Genomic DNA, 16,195 nt, shown 5'->3' with positions numbered 1-16,195 from the left:
CCGATCTCCTCTGTGTGGAACAAAGCCTTCTCATGGCAGATTATCACATTAAAAACATGCCTCCTTCAGCCTTTAATCACAGCTCTCATCTGCTGAGCAGCTTTCTCATGTGTGCTGGGTGGGTGTTGGCTTGTTGGGCAAATTTAGGGTCGGCAGACATTTCCCATGGGAAGAGCAATTCAACCTCTTAACTGTGCTGGCTGAGAGGAAAAACATACACTACGAGTGAAAACACTCAACAGATATTCCATTAAATATTGTACTTAACTATCTGAAAGTGTTGGACAGAAGAGGCAACATGCAGAGCTATAGAAATGTTACGTTTGTCCTATAAGTGGAGCTATAGCAACTATGACTGTGACCAAAGTAATCCATCTAACGTTAAATTCAAATCATTTAACTGAGCAAATCACTGATTTAAAACAGAAAAAAGGGGGGGGGGGTGGTATCTTTCACCATAACTCAACTCTGCAGTTCACAACTTTCTGAGGCTTGTGGCCTTTGAAAAAGTTACAGTTTACAGAGTTTATGATATGATTCATGAAATATTTGTATAGGAAGAATTACCTCTTTAGTCAGGCTTCAGAAAACTACATTTGAGTACATTTTGAAGAAGGCCCTTCTTTTGTTTAAATAAGTCTTTTTTGAGTCTACATTGTAAAAAAACTGAAGAGAAATCTCACTCTGTTAAAGCACTTTACTAAAGATGACTGTATGACTGTTGCCGAGAAGAGAAACCAAATAAAATGTTTTAAAAAATTAAACATAATCTGGTGCTAATAAACTAAAGTGAAGTTATGTAACCTAGACAAACGTTTGTATCAATTATTTTTTTCCAGTTTTAGCTTGAACGTTTAGACGTCTTTCAATCAGCCGATTATCAAAGTCATGTTTATTATGGAAACTAGAGCAGATAATTGTGCTTAATTTCAATTGGAGTACACCTTGATGTACATTTTATCACTATCCACACTACAAATCCACCCCTTTATCACTTTACGACACTCTGACAGAAGTGCTGGTTCAGTGTGCACGGATATTTGGATGTGACACCAGGCGCAGGGAAACTTTTGTATAAAAGGGAATGCAATGACACTAACAGCAGCAGGGTTCACAACTCAGATAAAATCATGCACGTTTGGGCTCTTTTTGTTATCGTCTCAAGTTGTTCTGGTGTCTGGGGGGAAAAAAAATCTGCAGAATTTGTGTGAACAGACTGTGCGAAGAGTTCAACTACCTTACAAGGACAATACAAGTTTTAATTTAGTTTATCCCCCAACTCTAAAAAGAATGAACCTCATGATGTGGATGTATGACACGCCATAAAACTACTCTTAAACAGGAATTACACTTTTTCGAGAGGTGGGGGAAAAGTCTCAAGTTTGGCCTGAGGAGGGCACCAGAGGAAAGAAAACACCTCCTCTTTCTCTTCAAGAATAGAAAGACAACCATCAGCAACAGTGACAGTAAACAAATTTATTTTGCCATCTGCATTTACAGCTGGAATTCTGGGAATTCGAACACGACGTCTTTGCCTGTGAGTTTCTTGTAGACACCAGCGAAAGTCTCAACCTGTAAGACAACAAAACACAAACATCCCCTCAGTAACATTTTTATACACAGTAAACTGATTTGACAAAACATAATGAATGTTTTCTCAAATTCATGACTGAAGGTATGAATTATCACGACTACGTTGCTTGTCTTGGTGAAATTGCTTCAAGGCTGATGCTAAGACCTTAAACAGATTTTACTGTTTTTTCCCCCCACTTTAATAAAATGTCATCACAAAGACAAGTCACTAGAGCTCAGTATCAAGTCTTCACTTCAGTTTCAGGACAGAAAGCAAAAACACCACCTTATAATGAAAAAGATGATTAACATCTTTGCATTTTTAGGAAGCTGAAGGCATCAAATATTCTTATTTTTTTCATTTCTCTTTCATTTATTGAGTCATAAATGACAATTTAATAGACTCTGTTGGACTATTTAGCCAACTTCAGCAGAAATACAGACCATTAGTAGACAAACTCCACAAAAAAATACTTAAGAATCAGTTAAAGTGAAGCTCAAAACCAAGTTAATTCACTGAGTGAAGAGTTCTACTTTCTGAGACAGAGTTTGTGCACTGCATGGTTTAGCTCCCCAGTAACGGCCCCAAAGGGACTCTGGGAAGATGTAGGAATATGCAGGACGCCCGTCCTCACCGACCAGCAGCCGGGGACAGAGCTTGCTTTCTGACGTTGTGGAACGGGACTGTACGTCTCAGCTCGAGAGCTACGCTCCCATACGCCACCAGGACAGAGCCAGGAGAGCAACCTCGCTGGGTGTCCACGTCGGATTAGATCTCATTTCAGCATTTAAGAGACACATAGATTTAAAATGAACGCGAGCAGTAGCAAAAACAGCACTGCAGTTAAGATTGTTAGCTCTTTATGAACTTTAAAATCCAACATGATGTTCTCTTACCTTTGCTGCAGTGATGTTCAGCTCTCTCAGCTGAGCCTTCAAGTCAGAGTTCATCTCCAGCTCGAGCAGAGCCTGCAGGAACACACAGAAATGTTTCTATCTTTGGAAACTTCAGTTGTTGGACCAAAATGTTTATTCTTTATATTTTTATTTAGACACAGATATATCCAGTCACCTCTCTGACAGCTCTAAACTTGAGGCTCTTATGTCCATTTTGCAAGTGTTTTTCTCAGTGGTTCTTTATGTGGCTGGTATTGGATGGAGGTGTTTGGCTGCAAATCACTGATCAGGATGAGGAATCAACCCACCTGTCTATAAACCCTCCTGCTGACTTGTGTTTGCAAGCAAGGACAAAGTTCGCAAATGTCAAAATCAAGGAAAAGATGTAAAAGACAGTCATCGCCAAATTACCATCCTGCTCTTTACAGTACAGGTGTTGGATATGAAACTGTAAGGCCTCCATGCCAGACAGATTTCAACAGACATGATACACCAAAACTTAGCCAAAAAGAAGGCCAGCGCCAGTCAACTAGGTGACTCTTTACCTAATAGTCAATCTGACAAAGGGACTGTCCTGTTCCTGCCTCGCCTGCAGTACGAAGGGAACAAACACTCTGGATCATTCAATGTGCCATACAGCAGTGGCGCTGCCCATGTTTCGGGAGAAGTGACCATGTGGCCGTCTTGTTGAGGTATGTAAATGAACTATCGCAAATCTTCGCAGTGAGGGCAAAGATGGACACTTCAAGGACACTACCTTCCACATCAGTAAATTCACAGACTCTGTGGTGTCACACAGGCAGCTTTATCCAAAACTACAGTCACATCATTTCCTAACCAGAACCATAATGTCCAGAACCATCCAGGATGCTGTAAACACATGCACTGCAGGCTGTCTGAAAACACTGACAATAATAAAACAGCAGCCCAAAAAGTCAGAGAAGGCAAAAAAAAAAAAAAAAAGAAAGAAAAAAAAGGCTAAATTACAGTGCATAAGTTGATGGAGCTGACATGATTGCATTTCACTGGAACTGTACCTTGTATGAATCCATGTGACAAATGATGCATACAATATTTTAAAATAAACTGGATTTAGAAGCACAAGTATCACTTACATGGCACTAAGTATTTCTGGATGAGGTCTTAAAATTTAACCTTGTTGACCCAGAAAACATGTCAATTTGTCAAACTTTCAAGAACTTTGCCTCAACATTTCATCTTCAGGTTGACGTGTATGTCAAACAATATTCACTTTGGTCTGAGCAGCACACACACATGCAGTCTGGCATTAACTACAGAGTCAACACGTGATTTGATGATCTGAAACCTAATGGTCTTACCTGGGAGATCCCAGACTCAAACTCGTCTGGCTTTTCGCCATTAGGCTTCACTATTTTGGCGCTGGTACTGAACATGGCCTTTGTCTCTGCGGAGAGAAATGAAGACATGTTGGGTTATATGTGCATACATAACACTACACACTTGACTGACATAAACCGTGACAGAGCTCCTTTAGACCAGGCTAGGCTAACCAATGCTAACACGGAGCAGCAAGGTAAGTCTGGAAAATAGCCGATTTAGAGAACAATTTGGGGCAAAACTGATTAACCACAGAAAAAAAATAATCAACCTTCAAGAACTAGGCTCTCAGTCCGCTAAGACTAAGTGCTCGTTTGCTAGAATAAGTTACAGCTAGGTGAGAGGGAGCGCTAGCTAGCTAATATAACAGCCATTTACCGGTGTAACACTTTAGCTGAAGAGTTTAAAGAGGCAAAAATATACAAGTTGCTTTGTTTCACACTCAGCTACTGACAGCGAGAGTTTTATGATTCAGTTTATTATCTTCTCCGGTATAATTTGACTACCATCTGAACACATGCACGGCCTGCTAACTGCTCCCCGATACAAGAACACCATTCAACGGGGCTTCACTACTGTGCTTTATTCTGTCGTGTAAAACAGCCATCCGTCGCCACAAACGACATAATCTAACGTATCAGAGACTTAAGTTGCTTTGAAGTGGATTTACACAAAAACTAGACTATGTTAAAGCACATTTTAAGGTCGAAAAGCCAGTCCTGTTAAAAGTAGCACGACTAACCTCTGTCAACGACGGCCAAGGAAGAGGCCGGAACATCGCGAGAGTTGTATTAATCCAATCACGGTGTCCCGTTTACTATCGCGAGGGTTGTCCATATGTCCAAGAGCCCAATCGAAAGGGAAAACGAGAACATCGCGAGAGTTTCGTGAGAATTTCCGGCGTTAACGTTACTTTTACACGTCTTTCTTTTTTCTTGCACTTTTCAGGCTTAAAACAAACTTTTAACTCCGTTTACCCCGGCATTTGAAGACGGCAGCAGAGGTTATACTCTTGCCATTTTTATTAGGAATATTTTCCGCGTTTGTGTTTGTTTTTCGTCATTTTAGCAAGCAAACTAGCTAATCAGGTATCTCGCTAACGATAGTTTGGGCATCCTCGAAGTTACCCTGCTGCTCAATGATACATTTTTTGCGGTTTCACGAGAAAAACACGCATTGATCACTCACATCTAACGATGTTTCATAGTGTTTTGAGTTAACACCACGATGTCGGCAATCTCACGGAAGTTTCTCGGCAGTTTGTGATGTTCAGACTGACTGGTCTTTTCAGAGCAGTAACGTTACGCAGGACCGTTTGCAGCGCCGTAGAGGACATGGCGAAGGGCAAGTTTTTCTACGCTGTACAGAAAGGATTCAAACCAGGAGTCTATAGTTCATGGTGAGAATATTTCCATCTTAATATCAGAACACCTGTCTGTAAGAAAACCAAGGCCATGCATCCCTCAGAGAGCCTTTCCTTGTGTGAGTGGAGGTGCTAGCCAAACCCTATTCAGATATCTGGTGGTTCAGTGTCTCCTTGGCATTTAACTAACAGTAAAACAGCTAGGTGATTATTAGATATGTGCTTCTAAGTATTTTGTAATCACAACAATCAACTCTTCAATTCGGCTTGAAAATGATACACGATCAACCGCTTACTTTAATGATATTTTATCTTCTCCATCAAAACACACCACTGGGCGTTGCAGAGAAACGTTAAACCACCCAAAGGACTTGATTTGTCGACATGCCAAATTTATCAGAAAACCTCAATGATCTGCAAAAGATGTGTCCTGTTATTCTGCTGGGGAACAAGCATGTACAGCATGTAAAATTGCCTGATTTTTATTTGAGGTTTGGTCCACCAAACGTAAAGATATGAAAAGATGTGCAGATTAAACAGCCATGGCACTGTGATCACCTCACAATATTTGCACGATTAAAATGTCCATCAGAGTATGCATCTGATGGAGACACTACCAAGTAGATCATATATAAAGTTTGGAAAGACATTTAAGATTCCTGTTCATATTTTTGAAAACTGTTATTTAGGGATGAATGTAAGAGCCAGGTGGACAAATTTCCAGCTGCCATTTTTAAAAAGTTTGCATCAGAAAAAGATGCCTGGGCATTCTTCAGAGGAGTCGAATCTTCTGCAGTTCCAGAGGAGACAGGTAAGCTGGTTCAGACCAACATGAAGCTTTTCCACTGCTAAATTTTCTGCTGTCAGATTTCTTGGAGATAGCCATGGAGGACATAAACATTTATACACATAGTATATGGTTCTGGATCATGGCAAAATATTAGTATATAATAACTAAAACTGCTCTTTGCAAATATTTACTTTTAAGCTAAAAAAACAAATGTGTTATTTACTCTCAGGGGCTCAGAGTGTGGAGTCTGCTGCCACTCTGCTTCCTAAAAGAGGCCCTGAGCCTCTGGAGTACATCCCTCTTGGTAAGAAGAGATGTCACTCGGACAAGGACACTGAGTCACAACCCAAACGAGTGAAAGAGTCAGAAAGCTTGTCTTCAGAAAGCACAGACCAATTCACATACATGGGTAAGATGGTCAGATATTTGTGGGAATGAGATAAATGTGAAATATAAATTCTGATTATGAATTTGAAATGTGGCATCTTTGCATAATCTTGTGTAGATAGTATGTTAGCTGTTATTTTTTAAGCTGCCTGTTAACACACACACTGTGCTGGAATGGAGGTAAAGGGAGATTAAATCAACTTGAACTCACTTAAGTGTCACTTCATCCTCTGCCCAGGTGATGCTGTGGTTGTTTACACTGACGGTTGCTGCTCAGCCAATGGACAGAAGGGCGCCAAAGCTGGCATTGGAGTGTACTGGGGTCACGACCACCCACTGTGAGAAAACACACACACACACACACACACACACACACAAGCTTTTAATCTGTTCTTCATAATAAAAATATTAAATATTACAAAAAATGAGATCAGTAGATCCATTCATTTAGTTGCGTTCATCGCTCCATTCCTGCAGAAATGTCGCAGAGCGTCTGCAGGGAAGACAAACCAACCAGCGTGCAGAAATACTGGTACAGCATGTACAATCATTTTTTTGAAACATTTTGCTGTCATGCACCAACATAAATATAACAGTGTGTTAACAGTTTTAACAAGGTTGACTTACTATCTTTCCACTGTTTGTGTGTGTGAACCAGGCAGCCTGCAGAGCACTGGAGCAAGCCAAAGAGAAGAACATAAAGAAGTTGGTCCTCTACACTGACAGCATGTTTACAATCAATGGTGAGTTACCTTAAAGAGATCTCAAGCATTTCACTCTGATATTAAAGTCATGTTCATGTCCAATATGTGACAGGTTCTGGGTTTTGAATTTCACAATCTAGGACCTTGAAGAGTTTGCTGTGAGATCTGTGTTGTTTTTTTTTTCCTGCAGGTGTGAACAACTGGGTGAAGAAATGGAAGCTGAACGGCTGGCAGTTGAAATCTGGAGGTGCGGTCATAAACAAAGATGAATTTATGAAGCTGGACAAACTGAACGCAGAGCTGGAGGTTGTCTGGGTAAATATCAGCCTGACGTTACTGTACAGATGTGTCACTGTACAGTACTTACTTTCTTGCAATCAATAATTTATTCCAGACTCATTGAAGAGTCATGAGTTGGGGGTTGTTACTGTAAAATAAAAGTCAAATAATCACCACATTACTTTCACTTTATTCCAGTCAATGATTTAGAAAGTAACTTGGGTTGTGTGAAAAGCAGCGTGGTTCATGCCTGCTTCATAACTTTTGCATTACACCTACACTGAAAACAAAAATGTTCTTACAAACTCATATTACAGATTTTTATGTTCTGGTAGATAAAAAAATCTTTTGACAGTGAGCCTGCAGCTTTGATTTTGTATTATTTTGTGAGCTTATTCTAGTGTATTCTACTCCTGTTGCTTATATTTCCATAACCTGAAGACAGCTAAACATACGGATTTTTAAATCAATGTTACACCAATAAATAGATTTAAGAGCCAAAGAAAGACAACACTGTTAGATCAATGTATGTGATGTGTTCAAGGGCAGTTTAAGAGTAGTGTGTTATTTTACTTCTCCATGAGAAAAAGCTAAGTTTTTAGACTTATTGGTGGGTGATTGTGTGTTGTCATCCTTTATGTACAGTGCTGATGTTGTAGGTTTTGTTTTTTTTTGTTTGTCTATTGCTCCTTACCAGGGGGTGGTGACTTTGGGTCCCTTTCATCATGCAAAATTATGCTTCCTCACATCCTCTGTTCACCCGTGACCTGGAATCGTTCCTCCTTGTGCATCATGGAGGACCTTCTAATCCCTCTGATGCACCTCTAGGAGCGTAGAAACAGGTGTTTCACACAGGCGTCTTTCTCATATCTTCGCTGGGAGAAGACACCAGGAAGAGATGGGAAGTGAGGAGAGATGTTAGCATAATGAAAAGCACCCGTTGTCTACCTACCACCTGGAAAGCCACACCAGTCTCACAACGCTTAGATGGCCACAAGGGGCGCTACAGTCACAAATAAGGCTGATGTGATGCCAGAGTGCATTTTCTCAAGCTCGAGTTCCTTTCAGTAGGATTATTTCTCACACAGTTTGCCAGTGGATCATTCAGGCTATGTTTTTAGGGGCTGACCTCTTGGAGCTCTTCCACCATAAGAGTAGGTCTCAGGTTGACTTGCGTTTTTTTTTTTATTTTTTTGTTTTTTACCTGGTAAATGTTTTCTGTAAGTTATTTATTTTTGTTGTTTCTATAGAGTATGAGATGTAGATTCTACCCCAAAAAGGTTTAGCTGGGTTCCTTCGTTTGTTGCAGTGTTGCCCATTTTCCTCCTTATACAGATAACATAAACAGGCTTCTCACTTAATAAATGTGGACGGCACTCATAAATTACAAGACAATAAAATAGAAGACAGATTTCTGTTTTTACGACTGGCAAGGGTTTACATCACCAGCTCCAGACTGTTGAATCAAGACTACTATAATCATCACATTTAGGTTTAATTAACGTGAACAACGGACTTCATCTGACTTGAGGCAAACATGTATATGTTTGGTTTTTCAGGTTCTGCTTTACTGATAAGTGCCAAGTCAGACATATTAGCAGACAAATCTGCGTTTCTGAAATGAAATTACGACTTTTTTGACTTGACTTGAAAATTGATGTCAACACTGTTGGCAATTTAAAAATCCGACCAACCATAAAGAGGTCAGAGGGCACCGGAGAGCACATCATCCAATATCTGATTAGTGTTAACCCTCTAACATGAAGAGACAAAAAAGATGACGAAGAAAATATTTTTTTCTGACCTGTCAAGCTTCTGAAATGTTTTATCTTCCTCTTCTTTGTCCAGATGCATATTCCAGGGCACGCCGGCTATAAGGGCAACGAGGAGGCCGACAAACTGTCGAGAGAAGGAGCAGCGAAACGTTTACAGCTGCAGCATAAAGAAACAGAAGATTGCAGTTGAAGAGCTCGGCTGCAGGACTGTTAATGTGTTCTCTGATTTAATACAGATTTTTTTTCTTTCTTTCTCCACAAGCATTTGTGACGGGAATGAAACTCAAAAAGGGAAATCTGAGTTTTAGATGTTTATTTTCATTATGTTTTTGCTCTAAATAAAGTCTATGCTTCAAATGTTTATTTTTGTTTTCCTTAATCCAGCATGACATGAAAGTCGATCAGTGTTAGGGTTCCTCTGCAGATCGTTTTTTTTGTTTTCTTTTTGAAGAAAGGAGATAAAGACTAAAGTGGAGGAGAGTAGGCATTAAAGAGAGAAGGCAGGGAAATGGATGAGAAGAGCAAGAAGGAATTTAGGAAGTGTGTGGGGGGAAAATGAAAATATTTGTTGGTTTTAGTTAGATTATTTAATTAGAAATGCAGATTCAGTTCAGTTGTAATACAGTTGATCATCCAGCAGGAGGAGCTCCAGGTCTTTGTTAGAGCTCAGACTAAGATGATTTCGGGTTTATTTAAGGATCTGAAACACTTATGAACACATGCATGTTGTTGTACACGTACACATCACAAATATTGTTTTCAAGCCAAATTAAAATAAAGTCTATGGTCATTAAATTGGGAGTGAAGGGGAATCCAACCTCAATCGAAAAATTAAACTGGGAGTTGACAAACAGACTGTAAACCAGTGAACATGATCACATGAAACACTGCTGATTAAGTGCTGCTCAAACAGGTAATAAATTCATTCATTTTTCATTTATTTCTTGTTTCCATATGAGGAATAAAGACCTAAAGACACCTCATTATAAATACCTGTTATGCAAAATACAGTTGAATTTGACAGTTCAAAGCTCCTATCATCTCACACTAAGTGAAGATTTAGTTCCATTTAGGATTTAACATCATCAAACAGAGGCCTTTCTTTCTGGGATCCAATCTCACACCACATTAGCAGACGACATTATAACAGAGAAATAACAGGCGAAAAATAATCATTTTAAATGAACACATCAACAAAAAAACCTCAAACACGTGAATCAGGGTCCCTACAGCTTAAGGGGAGTGAGATTTAGGACTTTTAAAGATGTTTTTTTGCCATTCAAAGAAAAATTTAAGATCAATTTTACAATACCCAAAACTAAGGAAAAAAAATTTGCCCAAATGTTGACTTCAACATGAGACATTGTTTTGTGGTCAAGTTAAAAAGTCAGATGGTCAACTTCAAATGCTGACAGAGTGGAACACATGGAAAACAATGAACCTAATGTGTAAAGTATCCTTTTGGTTTGCCTTGAAAAAAGTTAGTTCATTTTTTTATTCATCTGGATGTAATAAATGTATATGTTGTAATGTAAATAAAATACAGAAAACCTGAGATTTCATAATGCATTGTCAGAAAAAAAATCACTTTTCCAATGTCAATGTCTTTCGAGACTTTTGTAAGACTGATATAAGGCATTTTAATACCAATTAAGGCCTTATTTTGAGAATAATGAATTTAGTACTTTTTCAGACTTTTTAAGGATCAGAAAAACCTTGGTGAATACGCCAACTTGGCTTTAAATATATAAAATTGTAAGTGGGATATTGAGTCAGGAGATGGTGTTAACGGAGCCTTTTTTTAAGTTTTCTGAATGTACAAAGAGTTTCATGCATGTCTCAGTACATTACAGTATTCTTCAGAGGTTGTTTGTAGTTTTGGTTTTATACCTCTTCTACCTTGCCTACCATACTGTAGTAACCCGAATTTTTATAAAAAATTTAAATTAAGTCTAACCAACTTAGTAACATTTACAGTATATTCCAAAAGACAGAGGCAAAAAATAACAGATATAGTGGATATCTAAATCTAGAAAAAATTAACCACTAGCGTTAAAGGTAGTTGTGTGCACATCTTATCCTATATAGGTCAGGTGTGGGATAACAGATTCTGTAAAGAGTGTCTGCACTCTGGGTTATATCTTTCAAACTTTTTTTTTTTTTTTTTTTACCAAACAGGCAACATTTCAACTCTACTGGGTCTCCAACAGGCAAACAGCTACCAGGACAAGGAATATTAGGGTACGTTTACCATAATGCAAAATTGCACACCAGGACCCCAAGACGGAAAGACGAGCGCCAAAGGATGTAGCGCAGCTGAGTTTGGAGAAGTTGGAGGAAGTTCTCTGAGGCTGAGGACAAAGAGGCCAAGGGAGACCTGAAGAAGAAGAACAGTATGTTAAAGTTGCTTAAGTTGTTTTTTTTTAACACCACACAGCAAGCTCTGACACATCGCCTTATAAAGTTTTTACGGCTTACTTATTTATAAGCAGTTGTCAGCAGACAGGGATCAGTATGATCATTTATTAGGAGTGATGTTTTGTATCTACCTGATGAATGAAAGTGCAATATTTGTTCTTCTTTTAGCTTTGTTTTTGGTCTCAACCGCCTCCTGTGGGAAATATCTGTCGTTCTAGCAGCTAAACGCTTCACCAGTTAGTGTCTACCTGTGTCGGTCTGCTGTTTGCTGCTGGGCAGGTAGTGTGCAGTGGCTTTATCAGAGCTTGTTTGCTTAAAAACAGATGCCCAAGAGATTGAATCAAAACAGTACAACTCATCAGGTAAAAAAAAAGAGGTAAAAAGATGTGCAGAGCTGCAGAGTTGTTGATAATTTTGGGTTCAGATTTTCACATTAACATTTGATCCATACAAATATTAATTAATGGAGCTTTAAAGAAGTGTGTGATATATTACGATTTTTCCACCTACGGCTTCATATTTTCAAATTCATGTTTTTCGGCCTTTTTCAACTCGACAGAACTTTGTTTCAAATTCCAGTGGAGTTTCCAAAAGTACAGTACATGAGGGTGAAATGTGGTGTCTGCTTCCACCACCTCTCCTTCTTTCTTCATGTCAGTTTTCTCCTCTCTTACCTTCCTCACCCTCCTCACACCCCTGGGTCCTTCCTCCAAGCTTTCCTTCTCAACAGTGTTTGAAAGTAAGTAACATTTTGTGTTAATTTTACTTGAGTATTTTTTTTTTTTTAAATCTCCGTTTCTACTCCATTACATTTCACAGTAAAATACTGTACTTTTTACAGCACTTTTCATACATCTGTTACTAAAATATAACTAATTTTTCAATCCACAAAATGTCCACATCATGTCATTTTATTCTGTAACTGAGTCATTTTTTCTTTTTCTGTGAAAATCTAAGAATATTCCAGCAAACTTCTCTTCTCAATGATTTTCTAAAAAATGTTTTCTTCATCCTTTCTTGTATCAAGCCACAGACTCTTTTCTTGAGCGTTTTTAGAGATAACACATCAACCATACCCAACCGTGTGGGATTGTTATACAAATGTGACATTTTAAAAAAAGATAAAAATTTGCCATATTTTAGGAAGTAATTATGTACAGAAATGTCTTCATGAAATTAGGTTTTTGGAAGACTAAAGTAACAGTTTATAAAATAGTTAAAATTGTTCAACCTAAACCCACTGTATAAATAATAATCTTATAATGTAGTAAATAAATACATATAAAGCCATTATATACGAGTATTTTTACTCTTGATACTTAAAGTATGTTTTACTGACAGTACTTTTACTTAAGGAAGCTTTTGGGTTGTAACTTTTGGAGTGTTTTTACGTTGTTGTTTTACTATTTTTACTTTAGTAAAGTATCTGAGTACAATTTCCACCACTGCTTCATGTCTTCAGTCCTCCTGGCAGACCTACTGTACGTGTTCGTAAAACATAATCAACACCGCCAATGGAAACAGAGAGAAGGAGAAATTAGAGACTCACCCCTCCTTCATCGCCCCCTTCCTCTTCGTCCTCCTCCTCCTCCGTCCGCCGGTCGATTGGTCGGTGTCGATGTTGGAAACGGCAGGACGGAGGCTCGGGGTTCCTTGCTCTGACCTCGACCGCTGCCTCGCGGCGAGCGTGGGGCGCCACGACCCTGCCGGAGGCAGCCCAGTCTGAGATAGAGCGCCTCTTGGAGGTCAAAGGTCGCCCTGCAGCAGCTTCACCTCCTCGCTGGCTGAGCCTCGTTAGTACTCCTCCTCAGCGCACACACATTTCTCCTCAGCAGACTGAGCTCTGGCATTGGTCCACCGCTGCCCTGCTGCAGGGGAAGAAGACCAAGCAAACTGTAAAGAAACTTAACAAACCAGACATTAGAAACATCCTGCTCGCACTTCAGTTAGAGGTTTTGTCAATTTTTAGACCAACAGTGTCTAAAACAAACCGCAATGTTCTGCTGGGGTTGAAGAACTCTCTGACACTACAAACCGTCTGACACTAAGCGGAGGATGTTCGGTAAAGTGCTCGCAGAGCTAATGGGGAAGAAAGAAAACTTCATGCAGACATTCGGCAGCTTGACAGAGAAGACCAGACTGAGCTGCTGTTGTAGCCAAGTCACTTAAGTCCAAGTTGAGTCCAACCAAGTTAGAAATTGCATCCACGTCTTGGTCATGTTTGGTCTTTGTAGTCGCATTTCAGCTGCTGTGGTCCTGCCTGAGGTCATGTCAGCATTGATGATCCTAAGTCTTGGTCCCTGAGGTCAAAGCTAAGCCACCAAGCTCATGTCCGAGTCCCTGAGGTCATGTCCGAGTCTCTAAATTAATTGTAATTGTCTGGACAGTTGCCAAAGCCACAAGTCACCGAGTTATAAAGTCACCCCATGAAAGTCTTGCATTTGCTGACCTCTAGTAGGCTAACCTCTCCCATTACTGCAGAGATGCACAGGTGTACTTCAAGACCCTGTGACATCACTACTGGGTGTGGCTACAGGTGCAACAAAGCACAATTCTGAAAACATCCTGCAGTCAAACTGGACTTTCAACTTATAACTGAAAATTACTCTTTAATGTCTAAGTGTGGGTTTATTTCCATGTTGTGGCTGTCGTGGCTGAAATCATACCTGAGTCTCTTATATTCTGTGCAGAGTTTCCGAGATCATATCAAGAGCTTTTTGAGATCATGTCAGGAGATTCTGAGGTCCTGTCTAATCCGCAGAGGCCCTGTTTGACTGGCTGAGGCCTTGTTCGAGTCTCTGAGTTGATGTGAGATGTTTGAGATACTGAGGTCATGTCTAAACCGCTGAGCTAATGCCTAAATCGCCACACCTGAGACTCTGAGTTAATATCTAAGCTGCTGAGGTCACGTCCAAGTCTCAGAGTCAATATCCAATTCTCCGAGGTCACATTTTGAAATGATGAGATCATGTCTAATTTAGCAAGGTCATGTCCATGTCACTGATGCTACCTCCAAGTCTGAGTTATTACTGGTTATGTCCAGAGTTGCCTGACATCCTTTGAGTTGTTTGAGTGTCTTCAGTGTAGAACCCACGACTGAAGAAGTTTCCTTTGTATGGATGTGCGGTCTCACACTCACTGAGAGCCACTCTGAATCAGCCCATCTGGACACTAACGGTGTTAGATGTTGATATTTGATTAAGAAATCTAATGCATCTAATGCCAATGTCAATTTGATGACAGATGAAGTTGATATTTTTGGTTTTAAATTGTGTAAAGTCGCCAGAATCGTGAAGAAGAATAACGACATTTATTCGAAAAATATGGAGAATGAGACTATGTTTTCTAACTTCACAATGTTAAAATCCGCACAACATGAAACTCTAGCCTCATTGACATTTAAAGCATCATCAACATTTTCATTCTAATAAAAGACATCTGTGCGAAGTAAGAGTCCAATGTCATTTTTTTTTTTGGTGAATATACTTTATTAGCATTTTGATTGTCTTGTCCAATGTCTATCTGACATCAAACCGATGTCCTGTAGCAGCTGGGGTAATGTCAGCTGATTACTAGATAGTGAAACAGATTTGTTTCTTTTAATTAATCTGAGCACATCTGGCACTGACCACATTGCTCTTACTTTCCTCTCCAGAATTTATCATCAAATTTAACCCAATTCAATGATTGTGTTTACACCCCCACTCCCTTTTTGATCCGTCATTGAGGAGATGTTTGGCGCAATACTAAATTGATGCAGGAGTCACACTCAAAGATCAGCAAAATGATACCTGTTTCCATGACAGCGGCCTCTGAAACCAGCTCCTCCACCTCCTCTGCCACCATCACGTTGTTTGATATAATGGAAAAAGAAGGTTTTTTCTTTAAGGTTTTTGTGTTGAGAGTAGTGGTTTTCTTGCTAAAAGAACTGTGTTATTAGTAAATAATTATCATCATTCCTATCAGGACTGGATTTCTGACTCTAACTTATTTCACAAAACAAACACCACAGCAACTACTTAGGTTTTTATCTTCAGATAAAGACGTATTAATCTATAAAATCCGAAAGCACAAGTGGTCAGAGGGAGTGAAAAACCTACCAAATCAGTGTTCATTTAGGAAACAACCAAATGTATCTTTAAAATAAATTCTCTTAATTCTTCTTTATTACTGTAATCAATAATGCTGAGATCAACTATAGCAAAATGTTGACACATAAAACTAAAATCTTCTTTTGTAAAGAATTTTTTTAATAGAAGTAAAACCCAAAGCAACTTTAATTTGATATTTCTGTTACTGGAGCAATCACATATACTGTTGTGGCACATCAGTGGAAACCTGAGTGGTTTTAAATGCTGAATGTACTTTTTATAGTCTATATTATGTCAGCTATTACATTAATTTATGTGCAAAAAGTTGTTAAAATGTGGTCTTACAACTCTATGTCCCTACTTGTTTTATTCAAAATGCCTTGTAATTTGATGACATAATGCCTTAAACTTTGCGCATATGGACAAAATCCTATACCTCATGGACTGTACCTGGCAACACAACACTTACAAAGACTAAATTTCATGTTTTTTGCGGATGGATGAAGCCGTTGGTCAGTCAGGTCAGTGAGCACACTACAGGCCTCAGTCAGACCTCTGTT

The 16,195-nt window shown here is 39.2% G+C and overlaps 2 protein-coding genes and 1 non-coding gene across 3 annotated transcripts; 1 reads left to right on the top strand and 2 right to left on the bottom strand.

Moving 5' to 3' along the window:
- Positions 1 to 1,461: 1,461 nt before the first annotated feature.
- Positions 1,462 to 4,513, bottom strand: rps7 (ribosomal protein S7). Its single transcript, XM_042503960.1, has 5 exons — positions 4,335 to 4,513; positions 3,810 to 3,895; positions 2,455 to 2,541; positions 2,208 to 2,323; positions 1,462 to 1,717 (listed from the first exon to the last, which is right to left on the bottom strand). Exons 1-5 carry the CDS (start codon positions 4,384 to 4,386, stop codon positions 1,495 to 1,497), a joined length of 564 nt encoding a protein of 187 aa, XP_042359894.1. The 5' UTR covers positions 4,387 to 4,513; the 3' UTR covers positions 1,462 to 1,494.
- On the bottom strand, positions 2,120 to 2,340 carry LOC121956028. The gene has a single exon (XR_006106662.1). It is a non-coding gene; the product is annotated as a small nucleolar RNA SNORA73 family (small nucleolar RNA).
- Positions 4,514 to 4,716: 203 nt separating the features above from the next.
- On the top strand, positions 4,717 to 9,487 carry rnaseh1 (ribonuclease H1). The gene is made up of 8 exons (XM_042504059.1): positions 4,717 to 5,227; positions 5,881 to 6,002; positions 6,211 to 6,390; positions 6,607 to 6,706; positions 6,846 to 6,900; positions 7,027 to 7,111; positions 7,263 to 7,387; positions 9,200 to 9,487. The coding sequence occupies exons 1-8, from the start codon at positions 5,094 to 5,096 to the stop codon at positions 9,314 to 9,316; spliced, it is 918 nt and encodes a 305-aa protein (XP_042359993.1). The 5' UTR covers positions 4,717 to 5,093; the 3' UTR covers positions 9,317 to 9,487.
- The last annotated feature ends 6,708 nt before the right edge of the window (positions 9,488 to 16,195 follow it).

This window comes from Plectropomus leopardus, chromosome 16, assembly GCF_008729295.1.
Source record: "Plectropomus leopardus isolate mb chromosome 16, YSFRI_Pleo_2.0, whole genome shotgun sequence".
Classification (NCBI taxonomy): domain Eukaryota; kingdom Metazoa; phylum Chordata; class Actinopteri; order Perciformes; family Serranidae; genus Plectropomus; species Plectropomus leopardus.
The sequence above is the reverse complement of the archived record's forward strand: the minus strand, read 5'-3'. Positions and strand labels throughout refer to the sequence as shown.

Excerpts from the sequence above, each read along its gene's own strand:
- rps7 (XM_042503960.1), bottom strand. The coding sequence starts at position 4,386 with ATGGTGTTCTTGTATCGGGGAGCAGTTAGCAGGCCGTGCATGTGTTCA. Across the intron at positions 2,542-3,809 it reads TTGAGTCTGGGATCTCCCAG|GCTCTGCTCGAGCTGGAGAT; the intron begins GTAAGACCATTA and ends GTGTTCCTGCAG. Across the intron at positions 2,324-2,454 it reads CAAAGGTAAGAGAACATCAT|CGAGGTTGCTCTCCTGGCTC; the intron begins GTTGGATTTTAA and ends GTGGACACCCAG.
- rnaseh1 (XM_042504059.1), top strand. The coding sequence starts at position 5,094 with ATGTTCAGACTGACTGGTCTTTTCAGAGCAGTAACGTTACGCAGGACC. Across the intron at positions 6,003-6,210 it reads TGCAGTTCCAGAGGAGACAG|GGGCTCAGAGTGTGGAGTCT; the intron begins GTAAGCTGGTTC and ends ATTTACTCTCAG. Across the intron at positions 6,901-7,026 it reads ACCAGCGTGCAGAAATACTG|GCAGCCTGCAGAGCACTGGA; the intron begins GTACAGCATGTA and ends TGTGTGAACCAG.